The sequence below is a fragment of the Takifugu rubripes genome, chromosome 1, assembly GCF_901000725.2.
Source record: "Takifugu rubripes chromosome 1, fTakRub1.2, whole genome shotgun sequence".
Lineage (NCBI taxonomy): Eukaryota > Metazoa > Chordata > Actinopteri > Tetraodontiformes > Tetraodontidae > Takifugu > Takifugu rubripes.
This window is the reverse complement of record NC_042285.1, coordinates 1,001,686-1,027,849: the sequence shown is the minus strand read 5'-3', so window position 1 is coordinate 1,027,849 and position 26,164 is coordinate 1,001,686. Positions and strand designations below refer to the sequence as shown.

Below are 26,164 nucleotides of genomic sequence, written 5' to 3'. Positions count from 1 at the left end.
GATGGATGGATGAGCCAGACTGGGTCTGACCGGGCAGATCGTTGATCCCGACGATGACATCAGCATCCAGCCGCCATCGTAACCATGACTGGGCGGTTTCCACACCCGTTGCCTCGGTGACGGTCGTCGTGGCGACGCCAGGATGCTGCCCCCTCTGACGCAGCTGCCTGACCGATCGGCACGTGTCATCGATAATGGCTGAAGCAGCAGATTAATACCAAACACCTGCTTTACCCCTCAGCCCTCAGGTGCGTCTGCAGCCGCCCGTGCACGGCAGGCGGCCCAGCCAGGCCCGCTCCGCTCGCGCCGCGCATTCCGTCATCGGCGGTTTTAATGAGTCGGCGGGGGGGGTCACGCCCCCACTGTCGTCCACTCAAACTCCAATTTCAATAAAAGGCCCAATTTTAGCACAAGCCGACTTTACAAAGGGAGTTTTTGAAGGGGCGATCAAAGCGTGCACGCGGACTGCAGCAGGAAAGTTGGTATCTGCGGAGATCTGACGAGGATTTGAGGCGGACACAAAACTTCTTGATCGTCCTGATGTGCAGAAGATTTAGCAAAAACGAGAATTATAAAAGATTAGACAGCATAACCGCGAGGATGAGGCCAGCTCGTAAAAGCAAATGTGCTTAAAAAGAAAAGAAATGACACCTGAGATCAGGGGCGGGTCCATTTCCTGACCCACAGCGCCCCCTGTCGCCACGGTGAGGAACAGCCTCGGGACTGCCTGCATGAGCGGTTATTTACCGCCACCTGCTGGTCACAGCGGGTATTACAACCGCCTCAAACGGATTGAAACAGAAGGTTTAAAGCTGTCGTGTGTGATACATTCAATCTACGGCCGAGTTTGTTGTGCACAATCAGAGGAACACTATTTAACCGCAACGTGAACACGGTGGCACGACGTGGAACAGTCCACACCTGCACGCAGGCTGCGTTTAATAACTCAAACTCATCATCACATCAAGCTCACGTCTTCTGACGCTCCGTGATTTATCATCGGGGTGACGCTTGTCATCACGCCGCACCAGAAGGCAGCGCGCACACCACTGCTGCTGCAAAACGTGTTTATTTTAAAATGGCCTCTTGTCGGTGACGCCATGACGGTCTTGCGTAAACTACAGTAATCTTATTTACTCCCATAAAGAGAAAATGTCCAGGATTTAAATGTTCCTGGTAAATTCACGTTTAGGAAAACGTGTTTGGTTGTTATTGGAGATGAAAAGGAAGATTTCCCTCTTCCTAATTGGATCCAAAGGAGAGTTTTGGGCTGTGATCCTCCCGGTAAACGAGCTGAACTCTGACTGATGTGAAAGTGTTGCGGTTATAATCCGGAGACAGACGGGGTTGATTGAACACCCGGAGGCGGCCGGGCTGCAGGCAGGTGGACAGGTTCATCTGCAAAGCGCTCTTCTACTGTTTCCAGCCCTTATGAATTATTGCGTGTCAAAGTGGATCTCCATGGTAACTGAGTGGGGTGTCACTCAAAGGGGGCTCCCGCGGTGTAAATTATTGACACAGATCATCCTCTGCTTTTGAGAAGTGAATATGGAAACAGGCTGGAGTTCATTAAGGAGCCATTTCTTGTGATTCCGAACCCCACAGCGTCGGTACATTTCCTTGCCTGTCATTTCAGGACTTCCGCACGACTGGACCATTAACTTTTCCCATTAACTGCAAATTCTTACACTAAAAGTTGATTTATTTATTTTTTATCATTTTTTTCTCCCTGGGAACGTTTTGATTTATAGTATTGACAGCTGAAGATAATTGAACCCGTAAGTCAGGAGCGCATGTGTTTTCCAGCTTAGCTTCTTCTCAGCAATAATTTACAGTTGGCAACAAAAGAACGTTTCTGCTGCTGCAGAAATAAAACCCCACAAAACGGTCGTGTCAGAAACAAATTGGGTCTGTGGGCTGAAGTCTGGCGGGAGGGGGGAGAGACGTGGGAGCAGCAGCAAAACTGACAAAATAGGAGTTTCTAACAGTCGAATTTGGGTTTGTGGAGAGAAAACTCGTCATGTGACACTTAACCTTCAAGCCCGGAATAAACGTTGATGAGGAAAATAAAGAATTGATTCTGTTTTTGAATAAAACGCCAAAGAAAACATCGATTCTATTGAATCGCACACGCCTGCAGTGTTGCCGCTCGCTGAAGGTCAAGTATTTTATCTTAATTAATTCATCTGTTTTTAAATGACTCTTTTTCTAACTTTGACAGGCGTTCACAATCTCCGAATATGGATTATTCAGCCCAGTGGCTATTGTATACCGAGAATGGAGGGTGACAAATGTGCAGTTCCGGAGGTGAATAGCTGCCTCCGGCTCATTAACATGCAGTGAAATGCGCATTCTCCGAGAATTCATTTCACCAGCTGGATCACAAAAAGAGCTGCTTGTTTGTGTTGAGTGTTGCCACACATGACTAAATACATGATTATTTATGAGGACCCAACATAAGGATGGCCTCCATACAGTGCAGCAGAACATCAGGTCCAGTCCCACTCATATTTGACTATAAAGATAAATTCATTTTTCAATTTTGTGTCCTTGTATATTGTATGATGGATGTCGTTCTGTGTGTAAACAGATAAATATTGAATAAATGGCATAACACATTTTTAGAAAGCATAACAAGCAAAAAAGAAAGCACTGAGTGCAACTTTCCAAGCAGGTCATTTCCCCACATTTGGTGACTTAAACCCATATTATCGTAGGTTGCTTGATCACTAAAGCTCCATGGCTTTGGAACATCAGCACATTTAATGGGCTCTTCCTTTGTGTTGACATTTCCTACAATGTTAGTGAAAAATCTGTTCATTTTGTATTCTTTTGCTATAAGAAGGTAAGAATTTAGCAATATAATTCATTATTTTCGCCTTTGACGTTTTAATTGTCCCTTCATGCTCTCCGTAGCCTTTTATAAAGACGTCTGAAACCGGAAGTTCCGCCCCTTTCATCCCCTCTTTGGCAGACTGAGTGAGTTTACCATAAATATCTCCCTTTTGTATCATTAACCATCCTGTTAGACGCTAAATATAGCGTCGTTCTTCCAATCAGTTAATAATTATGCGTAAAAGCAGCTTCGCGACTGCACAAGAATCTCCTTTCTGCAAGTTATTTTCGTTGCGATAATTTGTCTCACGTCTTTTCTCTGCTCTTTCCCAGCGCTCTGTCCGGTCACAAGGCAGCATGGTAAGTCCTCTTCCTGGGGCTAAAAGAGCCGCTTCTGAGTCGTTGGCGACGTTGTCCACCTTATAATTAAAACGCAAAGCTATTCTGCGACGTGTGGATGTAGAATTTGAGCTATAATGCCTCTCCCGGCTCCGGCGTAGCTGCTTAGCACTATAGCATGTAGCTAACATCGTTAGCCAACAGGCTGTCAATGCTCACGGACACGCTTGTTTTCGGGGAATTAGGACTCGAAACGAAGGCCAAACAGGCCATTTCTACGTTTAATCTGGCTCTTTGTAATTCCCTTTTCTGTTTTTCTGCCTCCACTCTGTTAGAGGGGGTCCAAAACTCGCCACAACTTGGCTGAACAGAGTTTAGCATTAGCCATTAGCAAGACGTCCAAACATCTCAGGCTGACGTGCTCGTGATGCATCACAGTCTTGCAAGAGTAACGATGGACCAAGTGCTGAGTTTCGACTTCCACGCGGAGATTTCAGTTCCACCGGTCCCCTAACACCACCTTCCTGCCCGGCCAGGCTTCCCCCGCGTTCCTGCACGTTATTATTCACATAAATTAATTCATTTGTGTGTCCTCGCAGCCTCGCAAGATTGAAGAAATCAAAGATTTCCTGCTGACAGCCAGGAGGAAGGATGCCAAGTGTAAGTCTCATCCTTTCCTGGACACACCAGCCATTGTTCGCTCTAGGAAGTGGACACTTGTGCACTAGCGTCACATTTAGACGATTTCCCCAGCTGTAAACGTGTCCTTTGTTGTCCTGCAGCCGTAAAGATCAAGAAGAACAAGGACAATGTAAAGTTCAAGGTGCGCTGCAGCAGGTACCTGTACACCCTGGTCATCACAGACAAGGAGAAGGCCGAGAAGCTCAAGCAGTCCCTGCCTCCAGGTCGGTGCCGTGATTCTGCTCATATGAGGGGAAACCGAGTCAGAATTAAATGATTATTAAGACACGATGGGAGCAGGACGAAGAGCTGCGCAGTCGTGTTACAGATCTGCAACAGCTTCATTAATTTGGGGGGTTATTTATCAGTTAAATGCTCTGTTGGGATTCATTTTAAAGCAGGTGTTGCTTTGGTGCTGCCGCTTGTGTTTAATGTCTGTGGTTGGAGTCCTGTAGGTTCTAATTGCACGTGTGTGTGTGTGTGTGTGTGTGCACCGAACCCCAGTGTGATGGTTGTAATGGCGTTTTCTTTGTTGCAGGTCTGGCTGTGAAGGAGCTCAAGTAAAACCACGATGTACAGATAATTGTAATAAAAATTGGAAAAACTCCCGACACGTGTGTCCTGTTGTCCTTTAAAGCCGTTTAAGGGTTGATCTTTATGAATAAGCTAAGGGGTCCAGTCTGAACCCACCCCCACTGTTGGAATTGGAACCGGATCCTAATAAGCCGCAGAATGAAATTAGATTTTGATTTAAGTCTTTAAGAGGCCTCCAGCTGATCCAAAATGCTGCAGCCATGGTTCTGACAGGTATTGACCACAGAGGTCACATGACTCCTGTACTGGCGTCTCTTCATTGGCTGCCTGTTAAATTTAGAATAATTTTTAAAACCCTTCTTCTGACCTACCAGGTCCTCAGAGGCCTAGCTCCATCCTACCTGGAGGAGCTAGTGACACCTTACCAGCCCAATAAACCGCTCCGCTCTCAGAATGCTGGTCTACTTGTGGTTCCCAGAGTCTCTAGGAGTAGAATGGGGGGCGAGCATTTAGCTACCAGGCCCCCCTGCTATGGAACCAGCTCCCTGTCCAGGCCCCCCTGCTATGGAACCAGCTCCCTGTCCAGGCCCCCCTGCTATGGCTGACTCCATCGCTACTTTTAAGATCAGACTCAAAACCTACCTCGTTGAAAAAGCTTATTGTTACTAATTCAGTAGTTCCAGTTACTATCATAGACAGACAGATTATCATACTTAGGGGGTCGTCTAATCATTAGGTCACATCTTAGCGATGCTGTTATAGGCCAAGGCTGCCGGGGTCCGGAAACATGATCACCTGACAGGCCTCTGTCACCCCACTGGGTCATGGTTTCCTCTCCTTCTCCCTCTCCTCTCCTCCCCTCTCCTCTCCCTCTCCCTCTCTTCTCTTGTCCTCTCCCTCTCTTGTCCTCTCCTCTCCGCTCCTCTCTCTTCTCCCTCTCCTCATCTCCTCCCCTCTCTCCTCTCCCTCTCCCTCTCTTCTCCCTCTCCTCTCCCTCTCCTCTCTTCTCCCTCTCTCTTCTCCCTCTCCTCTCCCTCTCCTCTCTTCTCCTCCCCTCTCTCCTCTCCTCTCCTCTCTCTTCTCCCTCTCCTCTCTTCTCCTCTCCTTCTCCCTCTCTTCTCCTCTCCTCTCCTCTCCCTCTCTTCTCTCCCTCTCTTCTCTTGTCCTCTCCTCTCCCTCTCCTCCTCTCCTCTCCCTCTCCCTCTCTTCTCTTGTCCTCTCCGCTCCTCTCCTCTCCTCTCTCTTCTCCCTCTCCTCTCCTCTCTTCTCCCTCTCCCTCTCCTCATCTCCTCCCCTCTCTCCTCTGCCCCCTCTCCTCTCCTCTCCCTCTCCTCATCTCCTCCCCTCTCTCCTCTCCCTCTCCTCATCTCCTCTCCTCTCCTCTCCTCTCCTCTTCCCTCCTCTCCTCTCCCCTCCCCTCCCTCTCCTCTCCTCTCCTCTCCTCTTCCCTCCTCTCCTCTCCTCTTCCCTCCTCTCCTCTCCCCCCCCTCCTCTCCTCTCCTCTCCTCCCCCCCCCCCCATCAGCAGGAGGGTCCCCTACATGAGCCTGGTCCTGCTCCAGGTTTCTTCCTGTTAAAGGGGAGTTTTCCTGCCACTGTTGCTTGTCTGGGGTCAGGACCTGGGATTCTGGAAAGCGCTTTGAAACAGTTTTGATTGTAACAGACGCTGTATAAATAAAGATTTGGTTTGATTTGATTGATTTAAACTAAAGCGCGTGAGCTCGGCGCTGTGGTGTAATGGCGCCTGTCGACCGCTGGGCGGGGCCGCAGTCGGTGTCTGGCGGAGCCGCGTCCTCGGACCTGTCGGGTGAGCGCGTCACTGTCCCACATCCCGAACCCGCCCGGGCGGCGCGCGCTCCCGCGTCCTCGGCGCGCTCCAGAGACGTGCGCGTTTCGAGCAGCGGCCAGTCAGTCGGACCGCGGAGAGGGTCCCGGAAGGCGCTGCGGGTATCGCCGCGTTTCATGCGAGTCCTCTCGGATCCTGCTCGGCACCGGCGCCGCCGCCTCTCCGGAGCCTCTCGGACGTCTTTTGGCCCCATGCGCGGCTCGGAGCGTTCCCACCGCCGCGCGTGCGTTTCCCCGTCGCCTTTGTCTGACATGAGACGGGATTAGGACCTCCGCTCCGGGTAGAAGAGGCTAATTTAGGCTGCAGCCGAACTTTTGCTGTCCGGCAGGGATGTCTTCGGCTCGGGTGGATTACATCGCGCCCTGGTGGACCTACTGGCTCCACAATTTCCCTCACGTCAACTTGAGGTTTCAGCCGGTTGATAACAGCTTCCTGCCTGAGGAGGAGAACTACCAGCAGGTCGGTGGGGGGGCAGGGACGGGGTCGTCAAACCTCTGGTCTCAGATTCTGTTCATCATTGCGCCCTGAACTAAAGTCACGTGGCTCGATGCCAGAAATGTCCCCGCGAGGGGGGTTGTTCCAACATTGGCCCCGTGTTCGTTGTTTCTGTAGCGGATCCGGAAGAGAGGTGAGTTCAGGCAGGGACCAGGACTCCAGAGTTGTGATTGACCTGGGATCCACTAGTGGGATCCACTGCTGGGATCCAGTGCTGGGACCTCCGGTTAGTCCACTCAGACCCTTAAGGCCCCCTGGGGCCCCTGAGCAGGAGTCCAGATGGTGACAAGAACTAGAGCAGCAGAAATAAATGGTGCGGATCTACGGGGCGTAACCGTGGCAACGGCGATGCCGAGCGACACGTTTGACCTCCAGCTCCCGCCTCTTCTACGTCACCTGTGGAGACGTCTCACCTGCAGACGTGGACTTCCTGTCCACCATCTCACCTGCAGACGTGGACTTCCTGTCCACGCGTCCGCCTCCACTTCCTCACAGTCGGAATATTAGCGGGACGTTTTCCCACCACCGCAGTTTAATTAGCATTTTATCTGATCCGCTCCTGCGCCGGGAGGCTAAACCGCCGCAGCGGCTAATAGATTAGCTGTGGTTGGACACAAGTTGCTCGTTATGGTGGAGCCTCCTAACGAGGATCTGAAATGAGCCTCGTCCCCTCTGGACCGACCTCTGCGGCGGCGGCGGCGCGTCTTTAACGGCGCCGGCTCGCTGGAGCACGCCGGTCCACACGGACCCCCTCACGGGCTCCGGGTCGGCGTGCGCTGGAATGTGAGGGGTTGCAGTTTTTCCAAGCCTCCTCTGTCCTCGGCTCACGTCCCTGCTGGTACTTTTCCGGGCCTGGGAATGCCAGCGGGATCACCTGACCACTTCTCTAATTCCTTTACGCCGACAATACTCGAGTGTTCGTCTCTCGCTGGCGTTCACGTTTTTGGGAGAACGAGCCGCTAAGTGGTAGCGGAGCGGCGCTGGTTAGCTTCCAACCGTCCTCTCGCTGAGACAAGGACGCCCTGGCGAGGAGGCCCCACATGTTCCCGACGTGCTCCCCCGGTTGCCGTGGAGACCACCCATTCCGCTGCTCCCAGCGTCGGGGGGCCCGAGGCTAACGTCCGAGGAAGCCCGGCCCGGAACAGGACGGGGTCCGGGACCGCGTGGGCGTGCACGTCCTGAGCCCATGTGTCTGCGTCATGTGTGGGTCAGCAGGTCCGGCTCCATCTGACTTCCCCTCTCACTTCCTGTTGCTGCCAAACCTGGAATCTGCTGCCGCTGGTTAAGTTTTAACCCGTTTACAGATTTACTCACTGTTGCATAAAAAAAAAACGGGTTTTATAGGAGCAAACGTGTTCTGCTGGCGTTACCGGAGGGTTCTGGGTACCCGTGGACCCGGCTGCTCCTTTAGGGCGCCCCTCCAGCGGAGAGACGTCCCCCCCCCCCTCGGTTCTTCACCCTGATCAGTCCCGTGTGTGCTGGAAGCCCGTCATTAGCATGGGGCTAATCGCTCTATTGGCTGGATGATCCACGCACTGATGCACACTCGGACCTCCCCCCCCCCCCCGTCTCTTTCACTGAAGCGGTGGGGGTGGGTTTCCTTTGTCTCAGGGGCGTAGCGTCAAACCCGTGAACTCTCCACACCCCCCAGGGGAAGGATCCCAGTCCAGGCTGCACGAGTGTCCCAGTTAGCTCGAGAGAAGCAGTGAGACGAGTCCCAAACCAGGCGCCCCCCCCCCCCCCCCTCGCCTCATGAATAAAACACGGGTCGCATTACTCAGTCGTAATGGTCGCCCAGCCGAGCGCACTCTGCCGGAAAGAGTCAGGATCTCCGGGGGCGACGACCCGAGCCGGGGAGCGGGTCGGATATTATCACCAGGAAAACCTTCAGCAGACCAAACTGCTTAGCCCGGTCGCTAACTAGCGCCGTCTCATCAGTGGCTTCACAGGGGTCACGTGACCCCGAGGTCAGCTGGTCGTCAGGTCACGTGACCCTTTTGTCACTAGCAACGGCAACGATGTTTTGGGGCTTTTCTGCATCTCCGCTAGCTTGACGTTCCAGAAGTTCGTTGTTGGGATCCAACATCTTGGAACGCTCCTTGACTGGGAACGCCCCCACTTCCTGTCTGTCTCCACAGGCCCTGATGTTCCTGGGCTGCGTGGCGGCCGCCGGCCTGGGCCTCAACCTGCTGGGTCTCGCCGTCTACCTGAGCTGCCTGTGCTGCTGCCGCAGAGACGAGGAGGACCAGAGCAAGAAGGCGGGCTCCTGCTGCGTCACCTGGTCGGCCGTGGCCGCCGCCCTCCTCACCTGGTGAGACGCCGCCGCCTCTCCTCCACGTCCGCCTGCGTCCGCGGCTCCAAAACCAAAACAAACCTACAAAACTCGTTTTTTCTTTCGTTCCAACTTCCTGCTGCAGTTTCTACAATTTAACCTCAATGTTGAAGAAGAAGAAACAGATGATGAGCAGCCAGTATATAACCAGTGGGACCAGTATATAACCAGCATATAACCAGTGGGACCAGTATATAACCAGCATATAACCAGCATATAACCAGTGGGACCAGTATATAACCAGTATATAACCAGTATATAACCAGTATAATCAGTGGGACCAGTATATAACCAGTGGGACCAGTATATAACCAGCATATAACCAGTGGGACCAGTATATAACCAGCATATAACCAGTGGGACCAGTATATAACCAGTATATAACCAGTATATAACCAGTGGACTCAGTAGGGAACCAGTATATAACCAGTGGGACCAGTATATAACCAGCATATAACCAGTGGGACCAGTATATAACCAGTATAACCAGTGGGACCAGTATATAACCAGTATATAACCAGTATAAGGCATCAAACTGCTCCGATACATCGTTAAATGGGCATCGAACTGCTCCGATACATCGTTAAATGTCATCGAACTGCTCCGATACCTCGTTAAATGGGCAGCGAACTGCTCCGATAGATCGTTAAATGTCATCGAACTGCTCCGATACCTCGTTAAATGGGCAGCGAACTGCTCCGATAGATCGTTAAATGTCATCGAACTGCTCCGATAACTCGTTAAATGGGCATCGAACTGCTCCGATACACCGTTAAATGGGCATCGAACTGTTCCGATACCTCGTTAAATGGGCATCGAACTCTTCCGATACCTCGTTAAATGTCATCGAACTGCTCCGATACCTCGTTAAATGGGCAGCGAACTGCTCCGATACCTCGTTAAATGGTTTGTGGGGTTTGTTTAGGCTCCAGGGCCTCGTCAGCCCTGATCCCGAATCAGTCCTGATCCCGAATCAGTCCTGATCCCAGCTGACACCACCAACGGCGTGGGTGCTCCAGCGTTAGCTTAGCTCCCCCTGGTCCTCACGTTCCAGCCTCTCAGACATCTGCTGGCGTGTGAGGCCCCGCAAGACCAGCAGAAACCTTCCTGTCCCTCAGAAATGACATCACAGTAATAAGAGCGCTAGTAGTGTTGCTAGCGCCCCTGCTAGTGCCTCTGCTAACACCCGTGGTAGCGCCCCTGCTAGCATCGGCTACCGACCTCGTGCTGTGTTTACAGAGACCAAAGTCTGAAGCAGCAGTTGCGTAACTGGGCAGAAGTTGCACGTCAGCGAGATGTTGCGTCCCCACGGGGCAGTTAATTGAATTCTGTGGCTGGGGGGGAGGGTGTGTGTGTGTGTGTGTGTGTGTGTGTGTGTGGTGGGGGGGTCTCCCAGTCATGTGAGATGTTTTAGATGCCACTTTTTTATTAAATCACGCCTGGAGCCTCGTAGAACAGCTCTTTTCAGGAGAGCCTGAATGGGCTCATGTTCCGTAGCCTCCGTATGCTAACGATGCTAATTATTTACGTGCCCTCTCTACTCGGGGATGGGCCATCACCCGCCAGGCCCGTTTGGGTTTAGGGAGTCGAGAATCCGCAGCCGAGTCATCTTCATCAGCCATTTCTTCTTCTTCTTCATCCTCAAATGCTCCCCAGGCGCTAGCTCATTAGCATAAAGCTCAGTAACAGGGCCGTTGTCCATCATTAGCGCGAGGTCAGAGGTCATCAGCAGCATGAGGTCCGAGTGTGTCCCTCTCAGACCTGCTGGAAGGACAGAATGGACAGACAGGACAGGAAGGACAGACAGAACAGGAAGGACAGAATGGACAGACAGGACAGGAAGGACAGAATGGATAGACAGGACAGGAAGGACAGACAGGACAGGAAGGACAGAATGAACAGACAGGACAGGAAGGACAGAATGGATAGACAGGACAGGAAGGACAGACAGAACAGTAAGGACAGACAGGACAGAATGGACAGACAGGACAGGAAGGACAGACAGGACAGGAAGGACAGTGAGGTGTTTTGGGGTTAATGAAGCTCCATTCCAGCTTTAATGAGATTAGAAAACAACGCTGATGTCGGATCATCGGATCCTAATGTTGCTCTGATCCTAATCCGGAACATGCGGAGCGCCGCTGGAAGTGATGCTCTGCTCCTCCTGGCTGTCTGACCTTTGACCTCTTCTCTCCAGTTTGTTGAACCAAAGAACCAAAAAGGTCTCAGTGGCGCTTGGGCGACAGCCACATTTAGCCGTTAGCTTAGCGAACATAAGCTTGAAACGTGTCGCTTGTGTTCAAATGTAACTGCTGTTAACGATAGCCGATGCTAGCGTTAGCCGATGCTAGCGTTAGCCGAGACGTTGCCGTCCTCTTCCAGACGCCTCATCGGGCGCCAGGCTAGCACCGCCGCGGGGGCGGAGCTAGCTGCTGCTCGCGTTGGCGCTCTTTGGTTGCCGTCCGCCGCAGCCGTCGTGTCGCTAATTGGGCGTTTAACAACTGTTCTCATCTCCCCCTCAGCATCGCCGTGGGTGTGGGTTTCTATGGCAACAGCGAGGCTAATGACGGCGTGTACCAGTTGACCTACTCCTTCTACAACGCCAACCACACACTGGGTGGAGTGGACAGCCTGGTAGGTAAACCGCGGCCGTATAGGCAGGCTAATGCTAGCATGCTAGCTGCCGGTTGCTGAGTCACCTCAGCCCCAATAAAAGGCTCCTGCTGACTCAGCAGATTTGGCGCCCCGTCGGGGATTCTGGGATTTGCGTCCTGATCTGTGTCGGCATCGGACGGCAGCGGTCCGATGAAAACGCGCGGATTAGCCTAATCCGAGATTAGCGACGATGGAGCGTAAAATTCCACCTGAGCGAAGACTTTCACGAGTCGACGGGATTCACGTTAGCGGCGATTAGCGGCCGATCTGAAACCGTGACGGACTGTTTATTTATAGGCTGTTGATGGAGCCGAGCTCGTGGCGGCGCCCACGCCGCCGCCGCCGCCACTGAAGAGCGGGGATTACGTGTCCATCTGTGATGATGCAGATTAATGCGGCGGGATGCGAGCCACTTAGCGCCTCCGCGGGCCTGCCAGGCACGGGTAAGGAGGCCGCGCTCACATGCTAACGCGGGGCTCTGCGTCGCTGCCTGACTGACGCGCTATAAATATTTAAATCTGGGAGCGAGTGCGAGAGGACACCAGTGGGGATTATTCTCCCAGGCGTGGTAATGCTAGCATGGACGCGTTAGCCTATCAGGGAAACAGGAAGTGCATCCAAGTCGTGCCGTCAGCTCGCTGCCCCCCCCGGACTGTTAACAAGTCCTGGCACAAAGAGCCCAGTGTTCCCACAGTCCACCCCCCCGAACCAACCGTGAGCCGGGGGCGGGGCTAGCTGATGGGGGAGGGCGTCTGATTGGCCTCGGGGGCCGTTCAGGGGGGCCAAACGGGAAGGGACAGTCCTCATCGTTCCCAGAGTGGATGTGAAGCGTCTGTGGGTGGATGAGCTGAGAAACTGAGCCTGAAGCGGCTGAAATGCTCGACGGCGCCCGTCGTGACCACGCGGACCCGGCGGGTCGGCGGAGGGTTCCAGGTTACGGGTCCAAACAGCACTCCTGCGCGTGGCGTTGGTTCACCAGCGGCGGCGTGCAGAGGCGAAACACGGGGAACAAGAGTATTTATATTTAATGAGGCGCCCCTCCCCCTCCCTGCTCTGCCCCTCCCCCTCCCTGCTCTGCCCCTCCCCCCCGCTCTGCCCCTCCCCCTCCCTGCTCTGCCCCTCCCCCTCCTCGCAGATATGCCAGGTTGATGCTAGTTTGAAGCTAGTTTGAAGCTAGTTTGAAGCTCAGTTTGATGCTAGTTTGAAGCTCAGTTTGATGCTAGTTTGAAGCTCAGTTTGATGCTAGTTTGATGCTAGTTTGAAGCTCAGTTTGAAGCTCAGTTTGATGCTAGTGTGAAGCTCAGTTTGATGCTAGTTTGAAGCTCAGTTTGAAGCTCTGTTTGATGCTAGTTTGATGCTAGTTTGCCCAACAAGCCACCAGTTTCTGTCCTGAAGCATCAGGAAAGTCTGAATGTCTCTGACCCGTCGTCTCCAGCGGAACCTCTCCGCCTCCACAATCTTAGTATTCCATCCTTCTCCCGCGGTCCCTCCCTCCCTCACCTTTGACCTTTGACCTGTGGGGAGGAGGGGGCCGCCCTCTCAGTTAGAGCATGAAAATCTCTGCTCTCTGTTGAACGAACAACAAGAATTCAGAACACTTGAGACCCACTAAGCTTCAACCACTAATCCCTCGGCTAACGCATGCGAAGTGTTCATGCTAGCTACGTCCCCACCATCTTTGACCATTTGAGGGGAACTCAATCATCAACACTCACGCCTGGCCCCGCCCCCTTCTCTCCGTCGCCCCAGGTGAGCGGCACCATGGGCAGCATGAGGAGCGGCCTGCACCTGCACCTGGCCCGGCTGGACGAGATCTTCGCCACGCGGGGCGACTACGTGCAGACGCTGAGGTTCATGCAGCAGATGGCCGACAACGTGATCAAGCAGCTGCTGGGTCTGCCGGACTGGGCGGAGGCCGAGATGGACCTGGCGTCCGTCGCCGACCACACGGCCAACATCGAGTACTACAGGTGAGGCACAGGTGGGTCTCAGCGCGCAGGTGCGTCCAGCTGTTGAGACCAGGGCTAATTACCACGCGTCGCCCAGGCGTCTCCGGGACTTTCCAGACATATTTTGTCCACGGCTTTAGCGACATTAGCATGCTAATGAGACCTCCTACTGACCCGTGAACACCAGCTAGCTGAAATGTAACGTGCTGCTAGCGTGCAGGAGCTCTGAGTCCAGTTAGTCTGTGGTATTTTTAGCATTTCTGCCTCACACGTGCACATCTGGAGCAGCACAACGCAGACTTCTGCGCGTGCTCTTCCATTATGAATGTTCCCATCCCGCCGCGCTGCTTCCTGAGCGCTAATTAAGCCGCGGACGCGACGTCGGCGGCGCCGAGCAGCGCCCTTGTGCGGGACCCGTGCGCACGCGTGTTCACAACGTGCATGTGCAGGCGCCGCACGTGACTGCTGGTGCGACTGATTAGCAGCATTAGCTCGGGTTGGATGCGTGCCGCTGGCGGCTGCCGCTAACGGAGGCTAGTTTGAAGCTCAGTTTGAAGCTCAGGAGGCTAACGGAGGCGTCCTGGAGCCCAGCGAACGGGTCTTGACGTGTCCTGGTTCTGTCTGTCCCTGCAGGTGGCTCTCCTACCTGCTGCTCCTCATCGTGGACCTGATCATCTGCCTGCTGGCCTGTCTGGGCCTGGCCAAACAGTCCCGCTGGCTGCTGACCACGTGAGTCCGACGGGCCCCTGGTGGACCAGCTTCAGTTACCGGGTCTCTTAGCGAGCGGCGTTAGCATGCCGCGCTAGCTGGCTTTCTTTTCCCGTGGGAATTTGCCGGAGACTTTAGCGACTAGCGTGAGACCTCATCCCTGTGCAAACACCAGTCCTGTTGTCCCGGTGCCAGCGGCGGGATGAGCGCGCTCCCAGTGCTCCCAGTACTCCCAGTATTCCCAGTACTCCCAGTTCAGCCGCTCAGAGTGAAGCGTCCTGTGTCACCTGTGTCTTTCCAGCTGTCTCTGGCATCAGCGGCAGAGATCCACCTGATTCCGTCTCCCCGCTCGGAAGCGTTTATTTTTATGCTGAAAAGCGCCGAGACCTCCGGCCAGGCCTCGCTCCCCCGGCCCAGTAGACTCTGTCTCACTGAATCAGCCAGTCAGGAGAAGAGCTGCTCCGATCCTGCCCTACTAACCACACACACACACACACACAGATGCACACTCACACACACACACACACACACACACACACACACTCACACACACACACCCACACACACACACACTCACACACACACACACACACTCACACACACACACCCCCAAGTCATGCCCTGGTTAGCGTGGGGGTGGATTGAGTCCACAGTGGATTAGCCTTCTGACCTGCTAGCATTAGCGTGTGCTAGCAGACACGACTCTTCCAGCCGGAACGTTCAGGAAGCGGCTCTGCAGAACCTGAAGGTGTTCGAGTGATTCTGGAGGTTCTGGTTCTGGTGCTCAGACAGGGTGAGAGGGTTAGCGCCGTGTTAGCATGTGCTGCTAACGCAGGTTTACAGTGACTCTTTAATGTGACTCCTTCATCTGATGTGAGAGAGCCTCCTGTCCACCCTGCTGTCCACCCTCCTGTCCACCCTCCTGTCCACCCTCCTGTCCACCCTCCTGTCCACCCTGCTGTCCACCCTCCTGTCCACCCTCCTGTCCACCCCGCTGTCCACCCTGCTGTCCACCCTGCTGTCCACCCTCCTGTCCACCCTCCTGTCCACCCCGCTGTCCACCCTGCTGTCCACCCTCCTGTCCACCCTCCTGTCCACCCTGTTGTCCACCCTGCTGTCCACCCTGCTGTCCACCCTGCTGTCCACCCCGCTGTCCACCCTGCTGTCCACCCTGCTGTCCACCCTCCTGTCCACCCTCCTGTCCACCCCGCTGTCCACCCTGCTGTCCACCCTCCTGTCCACCCTCCTGTCCACCCTGTTGTCCACCCTGCTGTCCACCCTCCTGTCCACCCTCCTGTCCACCCCACTGTCCACCCTGCTGTCCACCCTGCTGTCCACCCTCCTGTCCACCCTCCTGTCCACCCCACTGTCCACCCTGCTGTCCACCCTGCTGTCCACCCTGTTGTCCACCCTGCTGTCCACCCTCCTGTCCACCCCACTGTCCACCCTGCTGTCCACCCTGCTGTCCACCCTGTTGTCCACCCTGCTGTCCACCCTCCTGTCCACCCCACTGTCCACCCTGCTGTCCACCCTGTTGTCCACCCTGCTGTCCACCCTCCTGTCCACCCCGCTGTCCACCCTGTTGTCCACCCTGCTGTCCACCCTGTTGTCCACCCTGCTGTCCACCCTCCTGTCCACCCCGCTGTCCACCCTGCTGTCCACCTTGCTGTCCACCCCGCTGTCCACCCTGCTGTCCACCCTGTTGTCCACCCTGCTGTCCACCCTCCTGTCCACCCCGCTGTCCACCCCACTGTCCACCCTGCTGTCCACCTTGCTGTCCACCCTGCTGTCCACCCTGCTGTCCACCTTGCTGTCCACCCTGTTGTCCACCCTGCTGTCCACTCTGTTGTCCACCCTGCTGTCCACCCTCCTGTCCACCCTGCTGTCCACCCTGCTGTCCACCTTGCCGTCCACCCTGCTGTCCACCCTGCTGTCCACCCTGCTGTCCACCCCGCTGTCCACCCTCCTGTCCACCCTCCTGTCCACCCTGCTGTCCACCCTCGTGTCCACCCTGCTGTCCACCTTGCCGTCCACCCTGCTGTCCACCCTGTTGTCCACCCTGCTGTCCACCCTCCTGTCCACCCTGCTGTCCACCCTCTTGTCCCCCTTGCTGTCCACCCTCTTGTCCACCCTCTTGTCCCCCTTGCTGTCCACCCTCCTGTCCACCCTGCTGTCCACCTTGCTGTCCACCCTCCTGTCCACCCTGCTGTCCACCCTCCTGTTCACCTTGCTGTCCACCCTCCTGTCCACCCTGCTGTCCACCCTCCTGTCCACCCTGCTGTCCACCCTCCTGTCCAGCCTGCTGTCCACCCTCCTGTCCACCCTGCTGTCCACCCTCCTGTCCACTGATTTGAGCCTTTGAGGTTCCACAACTGAACCTGAATCAGGATCCATCTTCCACAGAGCAGGAGCAGAACTTGGTCCTGGCTGTGGGACATCTGAGGACATGTTGTCCTCCTGCTCGTTTGGCTTCACGCTGCTCGATGTGAAAGACGGAGCTGATGTTGCTCCTCTCACCACTTTTGTCCCGGCTCCGTGAAGCTCCGCCCCTCCTCCTTTTCCACAGCGGAGGAGGACGTGTCCTCGGCCTGGACGTCTGTCCCTCAGTTTATCCCCCAGAAAACAAACATCCAACCAAAACCCCTTTGAAAACTTCCTAAAAAAGTACTTTTCTCCCTCCCTTCAGGAAAGGACTCGCTGAAAATTTCCCCAGCATTCCGAAATGTCCCGTTTTTATCGGAGCAGCGTCTGTGGGAACGATTGATTCCACAGATGTTGCCTTGGTAACGGGGGAGGGAGGGTTGACCTCTGACCTGCCAGTGAGGTCACTCCTTGAAGCACTTCCTTCCACCACAGCTGCTCTGCTTCCAGGAATGTGATCCACGAAGATCCCGGGATCTTCCCGACAGGATCCCTCTGGAGGAAACACCCATGTGGTTGGGATTTTCCCCGGAATTCCCCTTTTTTCCTCTTTCCTCCCTCACAATCGTCTCGTTTGTCGGCAGCGTTTCTGTTGAAGCAGTTGAAGGGAAACCAGCTAACGATGCGTAGTTAGCATCGTAGTTAGCCGCTAACTTTACAGCAAACGTACGACAGCGTCATTCCCAGGGCGACGCTGTTGCCATGGAGACGTGTGACACCTGTTGTTTCCTCTGCAGGATGATGGTGTTCGGGGTGCTGACGCTGGTCCTGAGCTGGGCCTCACTGGGAGCTGACCTGGCCATCGCCGTGGTGAGTCCATTTAGCCTCCCTCCCCCAGTATAACCAGTCTATTTAGCCTCCCTCCCCCAGTATAACCAGTCCATTTAGCCTCCCTCCCCCAGTATAACCAGTCCATTTAGCCTCCCTTCCCCAGTATAACCAGTCCATTTAGCCTCCCTCCCCCACTATAACCAGTCCATTTAGCCTCCCTTCCCCAGTATAACCAGTCCATTTAGCCTCCCTTCCCCAGTATAACCAGTCCATTTAGCCTCCCTCCCACTATAACCAGTCCATTTAGCCTCCCTCCCCCAGTATAACCAGTCTATTTAGCCTCCCTCCCCCAGTATAACCAGTCCATTTAGCCTCCCTTCCCCAGTATAACCAGTCCATTTAGCCTCCCTCCCCCACTATAACCAGTCCATTTAGCCTCCCTCCTAGTATAACCAGTCCATTTAGCCTCCCTCCCCCACTATAACCAGTCCATTTAGCCTCCCTCCCCCACTATAACCAGTCCATTTAGCCTCCCTCCCCCACTATAACCAGTCCATTTAGCCTCCCTCCCACTATAATTCAATTCAATTCAATTCAATTCGATTCAATTTCCCCACGGGGATGAATAAAGTCCATCTTAATCTTAATAACCAGTCCATTTAGCCTCCCTCCCACTATAACCAGTCCATTTAGCCTCCCTCCCACTATAACCAGTCCATTTAGCCTCCCTCCCTCCCAGTATAACCAGTCCATTTAGCCTCTCTCCCACTATAACCAGTCCATTTAGCCTCCCTCCCCCAGTATAACCAGTCCATTTAGCCTCCCTTCCCCAGTATAACCAGTCCATTTAGCCTCCCTCCCCCACTATAACCAGTCCATTTAGCCTCTCTCCCACTATAACCAGTCCATTTAGCCTCCCTCCCAGTATAACCAGTCCATTTAGCCTCCCTCCCACTATAACCAGTCCATTTAGCCTCCCCTCCCACTATAACCAGTCCATTTAGCCTCCCTCCCACTATAACCAGTCCATTTAGCCTCCCCTCCCAGTATAACCAGTCCACGTAGCATTTAGCATCAGTAACATCTTTGTTTAGGAGCGTTTCCGTCAGATTTCTTTATCCTGCAGTTACATCAGGACAAGTACACGACCGATGTGAGAGAAGGTTCCAGCAGGCTCCTATAGAGGCTCCTATAGAGGCTCCTATAGAGGCTCCTTTAGAGGCTCCTATAGAGGCTCCTATAGAGGCTCCTTTATAGGCTCCTATAGAGGCTCCTATAGAGGCTCCTATAGAGGCTCCTTTAGAGGCTCCTATAGAGGCTCCTATAGAGGCTCCTATAGAGGCTCCTTTATAGGCTCCTATAGAGGCTCCTATAGAGGCTCCTTTATAGGCTCCTATAGAGGCTCCTATAGAGGCTCCTATAGAGGCTCCTTTAGAGGCTCCTTTAGAGGCTCCTCTAGAGGCTCCTATAGAGGCTCCTTTAGAGGCTCCTCTAGAGGCTCCTATAGAGGCTCCTTTAGAGGCTCCTATAGAGGCTCCTATAGAGGCTCCTATAGAGGCTCCTTAGAGGCTCCTATAGAGGCTCCTATAGAGGCTCCTATAGAGGCTCCTTTAGAGGCTCCTATAGAGGCTCCTTTAGAGGCTCCTTTAGAGGCTCCTATAGAGGCTCCTTTAGAGGCTCCTATAGAGGCTCCTTTAGAGGCTCCTATAGAGGCTCCTATAGAGGCTCCTTTAGAGGCTCCTATAGAGGCTCCTATAGAGGCTCCTATAGAGGCTCCTTTAGAGGCTCCTATAGAGGCTCCTATAGAGGCTCCTTTAGAGGCTCCTATAGAGGCTCCTTTAGAGGCTCCTTTAGAGGCTCCTATAGAGGCTCCTATAGAGGCTCCTTTAGAGGCTCCTATAGAGGCTCCTTTAGAGGCTCTTTTGGAGGCTCCTATAGAGGCTTTTTGAGGCTCCTTCAGATTAGTTGTTGATGTTCTGACTCCAGGGTGAAGAGGACAGCGAACATGTAGAGGTCTAAGTTAGGAGATAATGGGGTGGGGGGGTTAATCTGCAGTTGTCATCGTTTCCCCTCCACCAGGCTAATGTGAGCTTCACGCTCAGTTGACGGACCTCTTTGTGCTGCTCTTTGATGCAGAGGGAGGCTTGATGTGTTGGTGTTTTTCTGTTTTTAGTCCAAAAAACCCTGTAGAAGATTCACTTGAACCACAGGATGAGAGGAACAGAGCAGGAGACGCTGCTCCTGGATGAGTCCTCATGTTGTTTTCTGAGCAGGAAGCCTTTGATCTTAAAACCGACTATAATTACTGGCTGCTCTTGAAATGATCTATTTTTATCTGCAGTCCCAAACAACTGCCCCCGGTGGACGCCCGGCAATACTGCGCGTAGGAAAGCAGGGCAAGTGGTTGGGGCTCTTTTGGGCTCTCGGAGCCTGGGAGAACCACACGGCTCCTCAGAACCTTGGTGCTCAGATGATCAGGTGTTGAAGTCTTTGATGTTTGGACTGTGGACGGGAAACTGGAGCACCTGCAGGGGCAGTTGTGAGGGGTAATAAGGGCCTTGGTTCCTGACGGGTGCTGAACGGTTGTTTTCGCCCCAGGAACCAGCGCAGCTCGCTGGGGGGCGTCCGTTCTCACAAACCAGCTCAGGTTTGGCCAGAGAATTCGGCTCGTTAGCATAAGCCCCAGTCTGGGGGGGCGGAGCTCTGCAGGGCGTGTTTGTCTTGTCCCAGGGGGCGTTTGACCTTCACACATCTGCGGGTTTCTTACCTGCACCGAAGGTGAAAGATCGTTTCTTAGCGGCGTTTCCCCCTAAAAAGAACTCCAGCCGCTCTGATCCTCACTCGCCTCTCCTTGGTTTCAGGGCACCAGCGACTTCTGCGTGGCCCCCGACCGGTTCCTCCTGAGCCAGACCAAAGGCGTCATCGGCACCGGTGAGGCTCGGCGCCGCGGCGGCAGCACTTCCTGCCAGCACCCCCCCCCCCCCCCTCCCCACTCACCCTGTGTCTCTCTGATTTCTGCAGATATTCTTCATTATTATCTTTTCTGCAACCAGAGCCTCTCCAACCCCTTCCAGCAGGTAGGACCCCGCCCCCATCCCGCTCTGCCCCGCCCCATCCCACTCTGCCCCGCCCCCATCCCGCGCTACCCCGCCCCATCCCACTCTGCCCGCCCCCATCCAGATCTGTCCCGCCCCCATCCCGCTCTGCCCCGCCCCATCCCGCTCTGTCCCGCCCCCATCCCGCTCTGCCCCGCCCCATCCCGCTCTACCCTGCCCCATCCCACTCTGCCCCGCCCCCATCCAGATCTGTCCCGCCCCCATCACGCTCTGCCCCGCCCTCACCCTGCTCTACCCTGCCCAATCCCGCTCTGCCCCGCCCCCATCACGCTCTGCCCCGCCCTCACCCTGCTCTACCCTGCCCCATCCCGCTCTGCCCCGCCCCCATCACGCTCTGTCCCGCCCCCATCACGCTCTGCCCGCCCCCATCCCGCTCTACCCTGCCCCATCCCGCTCTGCCCCCCCCTTAATGACGCTAAACAGCTAATGAATGTACCTTTAATTTGATCTTCTTTCCGCGTGGATCTCGTGATCCTCTCTGAAACGGCCAAACGTCGGATCTGTTCTCCTTTGGGGGGGGGGGTTCTTTGATTTTTGCCTTTTTTTGCTGAGTTATTGCTCATCGCTGCTGACGAGCCGACAGTCGGAGGACCTGAGGAGGGTCGGACGTGAGCGTGCACGGCCTCGTGCGCTCTCTCCTCTCCTCTCTCCATCCTTTTGCTCCGGGCAACCCTCCTGCCCCTTTTCTTCCAATCTCTTTCTATCAGCGTCAGCGTCTGGGCCCCCCCCCCCGCTGTCCTCCTCCATCCGTCTCCCCTGTCCCAGTTTATTCCGGCCCAGAACGTCGTCCCCATCACAACGAAGGCGCTGGTCTGACTTTAGAGTCGCCGCGTTGGGAGTTTTACGTGCGCTCGTTCCTCCGCTCCCCATGGGGGAGAACCGTCTTCAGACTTTAGAGGGTTTTTTTGTTTCAGCAGAAGTGGCTGATTTATTCATTTGAGAATCCGAATCTTAAAAAATGAGGAGGAATCACGTGATCACCCGCACGGGTGGGTGTGGAGGCTCACTTCGCCCCCTGCTGGCGGGCGGGCGTCACTACAGGGGAGCTCCAGGAGTTGTTATAATGAAGCAGATACTTTACTGATGAACAACGAGCTTCAGATCCTGCCTGTGTGCATCGCTCTGCTCTGTCATTCCTTGTTTGCAGCCTTTAACCGTCTTCCAGAGGTCCCTGACCACCATGCAGATCCAGATCCAGGGCCTCCTGCAGTTCGCTGTGCCGCTGTTTCCCACTGCCGAGGTATCACACAGGCAGGAAACCAGTGTCGGACGCGAGCGATTGGGTTTTTTGACGAGCGTTTGTGTCTGCAGAGGGACCTTCTGGGCGTGCAGCACCTGCTGAACTCCTCAGAGGCCAGTCTGCACCAGCTGACCGCCCTGCTGGACTGCAGGGGGCTGAATAAGGTCGGTTTGTTCTGTGTTCTGTTTGGTGTCAGGGCAGCAGAACTGGGTCAACGGGAGGGAAGTTAAACTGGGAGGCGAGAAGGCAACTGTGCGCCGACTAATGTGCTGTATAATGAGTTCCCTGCACACCGGCGCTCTCAGCCGCGCGTCTCTTCATGAATAATGCCGGACTCGTCGGCCCGTGGCAGCAAATTCCAGCTTGTGCCTGTCGACATTGTGCTGTGTTTTGTGCGTGACCCCTTCAGGACTACCTGGACGCCATGGTGGGGGTGTGCTACGATGGCGTGGAGGGAACGCTGTACCTCTGCCTCTTCTCGTCCCTGGCAGCCTGTGCCTTCACTGTCATGCTGTGTGCCATTCCCCGGGCCTGGAGACAAATTGCCTGCAAGTGAGTCCCCCCCCCCCCCCCGACTGCGTGCAGCTGTTGCGCAACAACCCAAGACTTTGGGATGTAAAGGTGGTTGTTTGTGCTGGTGGGAAAGCTTCAGCGGGCGGGTTTCCTGCCTCACGTGCTCTGTTGCACCTCTGCAGGGAACGGGATTACGACGACATCGACGAGGAGGATCCGTTCAACCCCCGGGCCAGGAGGGTGGGCCCCCAGAACCCCAACCTCACCAACATGCACAGCTTCTGCAGCTACAGCAGCAGCATGGGCAGCCAGAGCAGCCTCCAGCCGCCCGCGCCGGCTGTCTCCACCGCCCCCGTGTCCGACTACACGTGAGCCAATCGGAGCAAAGCCTGTTTACATTTGGCGCGTTCCCGCCGCCGTCTGAATCGGGTCTTTCCTTCGTCCCCAGGAACCAGAATGCTCTGTTCGGGGGAACTCCGAGGTTCGAGAACGTGCCTCTGATTGGACGAGGCTCTCCTCCCCCGTCGGTGCGTTGGGCCCCGCAGGACAAGTCCCTCCTATGATGTTATTTGTCTTTGAGCTAGCAAACAGACTTGGGCTCTAAAGCCCAGCAGAATCTATGAATAACAGATGATCTTAGTTCTTTTCTGGTTCTATACTGGCGCCGCTCAGATTCTCACCCACATCTGATCAAATTTCTTTAGCTCCTTTAACTTCTTGAGGCCCCCGAACGCTGATTTGTAGCAGCAGAGGAAGGAGAGGAGAAGTAATATCATTAATAATTGACCGTGGACACAACATCATTTAGCTTCCCTCAGGCTATTTTCCCAGGAGGGAGTCACAGCGGTCGCGAGACTCCGACACACGTTTCTCGTTGGCTGGAGAGCAGGACTCCTGTTAATCTGCATGACAGGGATAAATATAGAAACACAGAGGGATTAAATATAGATGGTGTACAAGAGTACGATGGCACGCTGAATTAAATCCTTCCTGCTGCTCTCTGGCGCTCACGCTGGGTGTGATGACACGGAAATACCAGCTAATTTCTGAACAACTGTCTTTTATTAGCCATGCAACAAATACCAGGTTGCTCAGTAAACATCCTTTAATTCTTTTCCATTGATCTCGAGCTGAATGTTCTATTTCTGCCTTTTCATAACAATTAGCAGCAACTGTTTAATGACATTTTTCCTCCAGGCTACAACTGTTAACCCAATGCAGCAGTCTGCAGCTAACTGCATGTTTTATTTATTTTTTTGTTTGTTTGTCATATCTGTGTTTGTTTGTTCTTCTGTATCTTTCATTTTAATATCTTTTTTTAACCAACTCCTGAAGATATACTCTCAGCAGTATAGAAGCCGAGTAAGTCTTTTGAACTTTTCCCAGGACACATTTCCTGGTTTTCTTCCTTTCCCCCTCATTTGCATCTCGTAACCTCTGACCTTTCTGTCACAACCCCTGGATCGGGTTCCGGTGCAGTCCTTCTTTCACAGCATGGTTTTGAACTCACAACCTTCTGTCGCCGCTGCAGAAAGTCTGTGAGGGTAAATCGCCCCCTGGTGGTCACAGTCTAGTACTTCAGCTATTGTGCATGCAGTTCTTTTATTTCATTCAAGTTTTCCAATATAAAGTCTTCCAGTATCAGACCTTCTCCAGCACTGACAGATCTGTTATTGATCACAGAGATCTGAGAGGTGTAGGTTTAAGAAAGTTGTGGATCAATGAATAACATCGAGCGTGCTGTTTGACCCAGACTGCTGTAGCAACATGTTCCAGTAGAGTCATTAGAATCCTCCTAGCCCCCCCATGCATCATCACCCCCCTCCCTCCCTCTGTCCTGCTGATTTGTACCAAACGTAAATGCTAAAAGCAAATAAACGTGACAAGTCTAAGCCCGGGATTTTCCAAAGCTTTTAAAATATTTTCCGCGGTTAACCGTTGATGTCGGATTAGTTTATTCACCAAAGATATTTAAGATACGAACCAAAAATAAATACATTTAGCATTTTTCTCCTGTGAATCTTTGACACAAAACGCTCACAATTGCCTGCAAATGATCAGAAAACGCTGACTGCACAGAGCGACTGTGGACCCGATTCCTCCAAACCCTCGGGCCACGCCCACAGAAACACCTGGTAACCCACGGTAACCTCTGGTGCTTATCTCTGCTCCACAGTACTCCCCGACCATGAGGGCCACCTACCTGTCCATGACCGAAGAGCAGAGAAGACAGACGGGAAACGACTTCCAAGCGTAGAATTCTTCACCTGAGGGAAACAGCATCTCTCTCACACATACACCACACACACACACACACACACACACACACACACACGATGACTCTCAGCCTAACAAGGACTGCAGCCTGTGCAGTAGATGTCAAACTGTTTCTCTCATTATTGATTAATCCGATTTTTTCTGTCAGGATTAACCTGCTGGATATTTGAGCAGCAGCGGAGGGTGCGCTCGTCAGTGCACGGCAGCTCAACCACGTGTTTTCTTCTCACCTTTGAGACACTTGAAATGTCTTTAAATCCATTCCGGTCTCCTGAGAGAGCAACAAATGCATCTGTATTCAGCGGGGGGTGATTTGTGGAGGATATATTTGGTGGTACGCAGCAGGAGACACAGCTGAGGTCTAATTTATTGACCTTCACACACACACACACACACACACACACACGTTTCCAGACATCTTTAAAGTGAGACTATATATACAGCCGATGTGTGTGTTGTACAATTAAAGCCGACTAGTCTCTTCTGGGCTGGGTTCATTTGTGCCATTTTTATATATTTTTTCTAGGTGTTTTCACATAGGTTTTCTTTTGTATTTGTTTTTCATTAACATGTGTCTAAATTCACCTGTCAAGTGTTGCCCTAACCATGATTAATGAATAACGTACAGTTTTGTAAGGAAAGAAAATTGAATTCAGCATGTTACGTTGTACAGGCAGCAGAAGTGGTGCTCTATTTTATGTGCGACCTTAAACATTAGGGTCTTAATGTCAGTTAAATAAAGCAGTTTTCAGTAAAATGTGTCCCTTTCTAAAATCCCTCTAACCCTCTGAAACCCTTGCACATCCAAGTCTGTGTGAATTCAAATGCCAGCCATGACCACAGCTGTTTACGTGAATGTAGTTACAATATCGGTCACATTAAATACCTTTGTTTATTTATGACACATAAGACAGTGTTCTGGTAACACAAAAATGACTTTATGATTGCAAAACGGGTCATTATTTAGTTCATTTTATTGAAAAAGCGGAAGTAGTTCAGCAGGTGTATTAAACCACCCAGTATTTAAGCAGCAATAGCTTAATAGCTTATATGGTTTGGTGGGATGCTAAAGTGTATTTTTTAAAATTTGCCTTAATTTATAGTTTCAAAATCCAGATGAAAGGATTTCGTTAGATAGCTCGATATAATAATATAATAATAAAAGTGCCGAGCCAGGAGGGAATTTACTGTAAACAGTGGTAATGTTGAGTCCTGCCAGCAGAGGTCTCCCTAGATAATGCCTGAATACAACGAGCAATAACTTGACATTTGCCACTTTTAATCATTAAAGCAATTCCATGAACAAATGTGTTTTTATTCGTGGAGTGAATATCATGACCATTTATTGATACACACATAGGAAGAGGCTGCTTTTTTTTCCTGGGGTTGTTTTAAAAGTTGAGAATTTAAAAGCAACAAAATGTCAACGAAGAGAAACGCGGAAGTGCGTCGG

The 26,164-nt window shown here is 53.2% G+C and overlaps 1 protein-coding gene and 1 long non-coding RNA gene across 4 annotated transcripts; both read left to right on the top strand.

Annotated features, from left to right (window-relative positions):
• Positions 1–1,855: 1,855 nt before the first annotated feature.
• On the top strand, positions 1,856–3,195 carry LOC101065327 (uncharacterized). Its single transcript, XR_003891342.1, has 3 exons — positions 1,856–2,158; positions 2,917–2,979; positions 3,169–3,195. It is a non-coding gene; the product is annotated as an uncharacterized lncRNA (long non-coding RNA).
• Positions 3,196–6,414: 3,219 nt separating this feature from the next.
• ttyh2 (tweety family member 2) lies at positions 6,415–25,468 on the top strand. 3 transcript variants are annotated; one of them, XM_029841415.1, is made up of 15 exons: positions 6,415–6,693; positions 8,868–9,040; positions 11,584–11,695; positions 13,466–13,686; positions 14,299–14,394; positions 17,532–17,604; positions 20,427–20,496; positions 20,587–20,642; positions 21,829–21,921; positions 21,993–22,085; positions 22,331–22,473; positions 22,617–22,802; positions 22,883–22,961; positions 23,770–23,796; positions 24,611–25,468. In XM_029841415.1, exons 1-15 carry the CDS (start codon positions 6,565–6,567, stop codon positions 24,689–24,691), a joined length of 1,632 nt encoding a protein of 543 aa, XP_029697275.1. In that variant the 5' UTR covers positions 6,415–6,564; the 3' UTR covers positions 24,692–25,468. The 3 variants fall into 3 exon arrangements, with proteins under 3 accessions (XP_029697275.1, XP_029697281.1, XP_029697287.1); XM_029841421.1 differs by lacking the exon at positions 23,770–23,796; XM_029841427.1 differs by lacking the exons at positions 20,427–20,496; positions 20,587–20,642.
• The last annotated feature ends 696 nt before the right edge of the window (positions 25,469–26,164 follow it).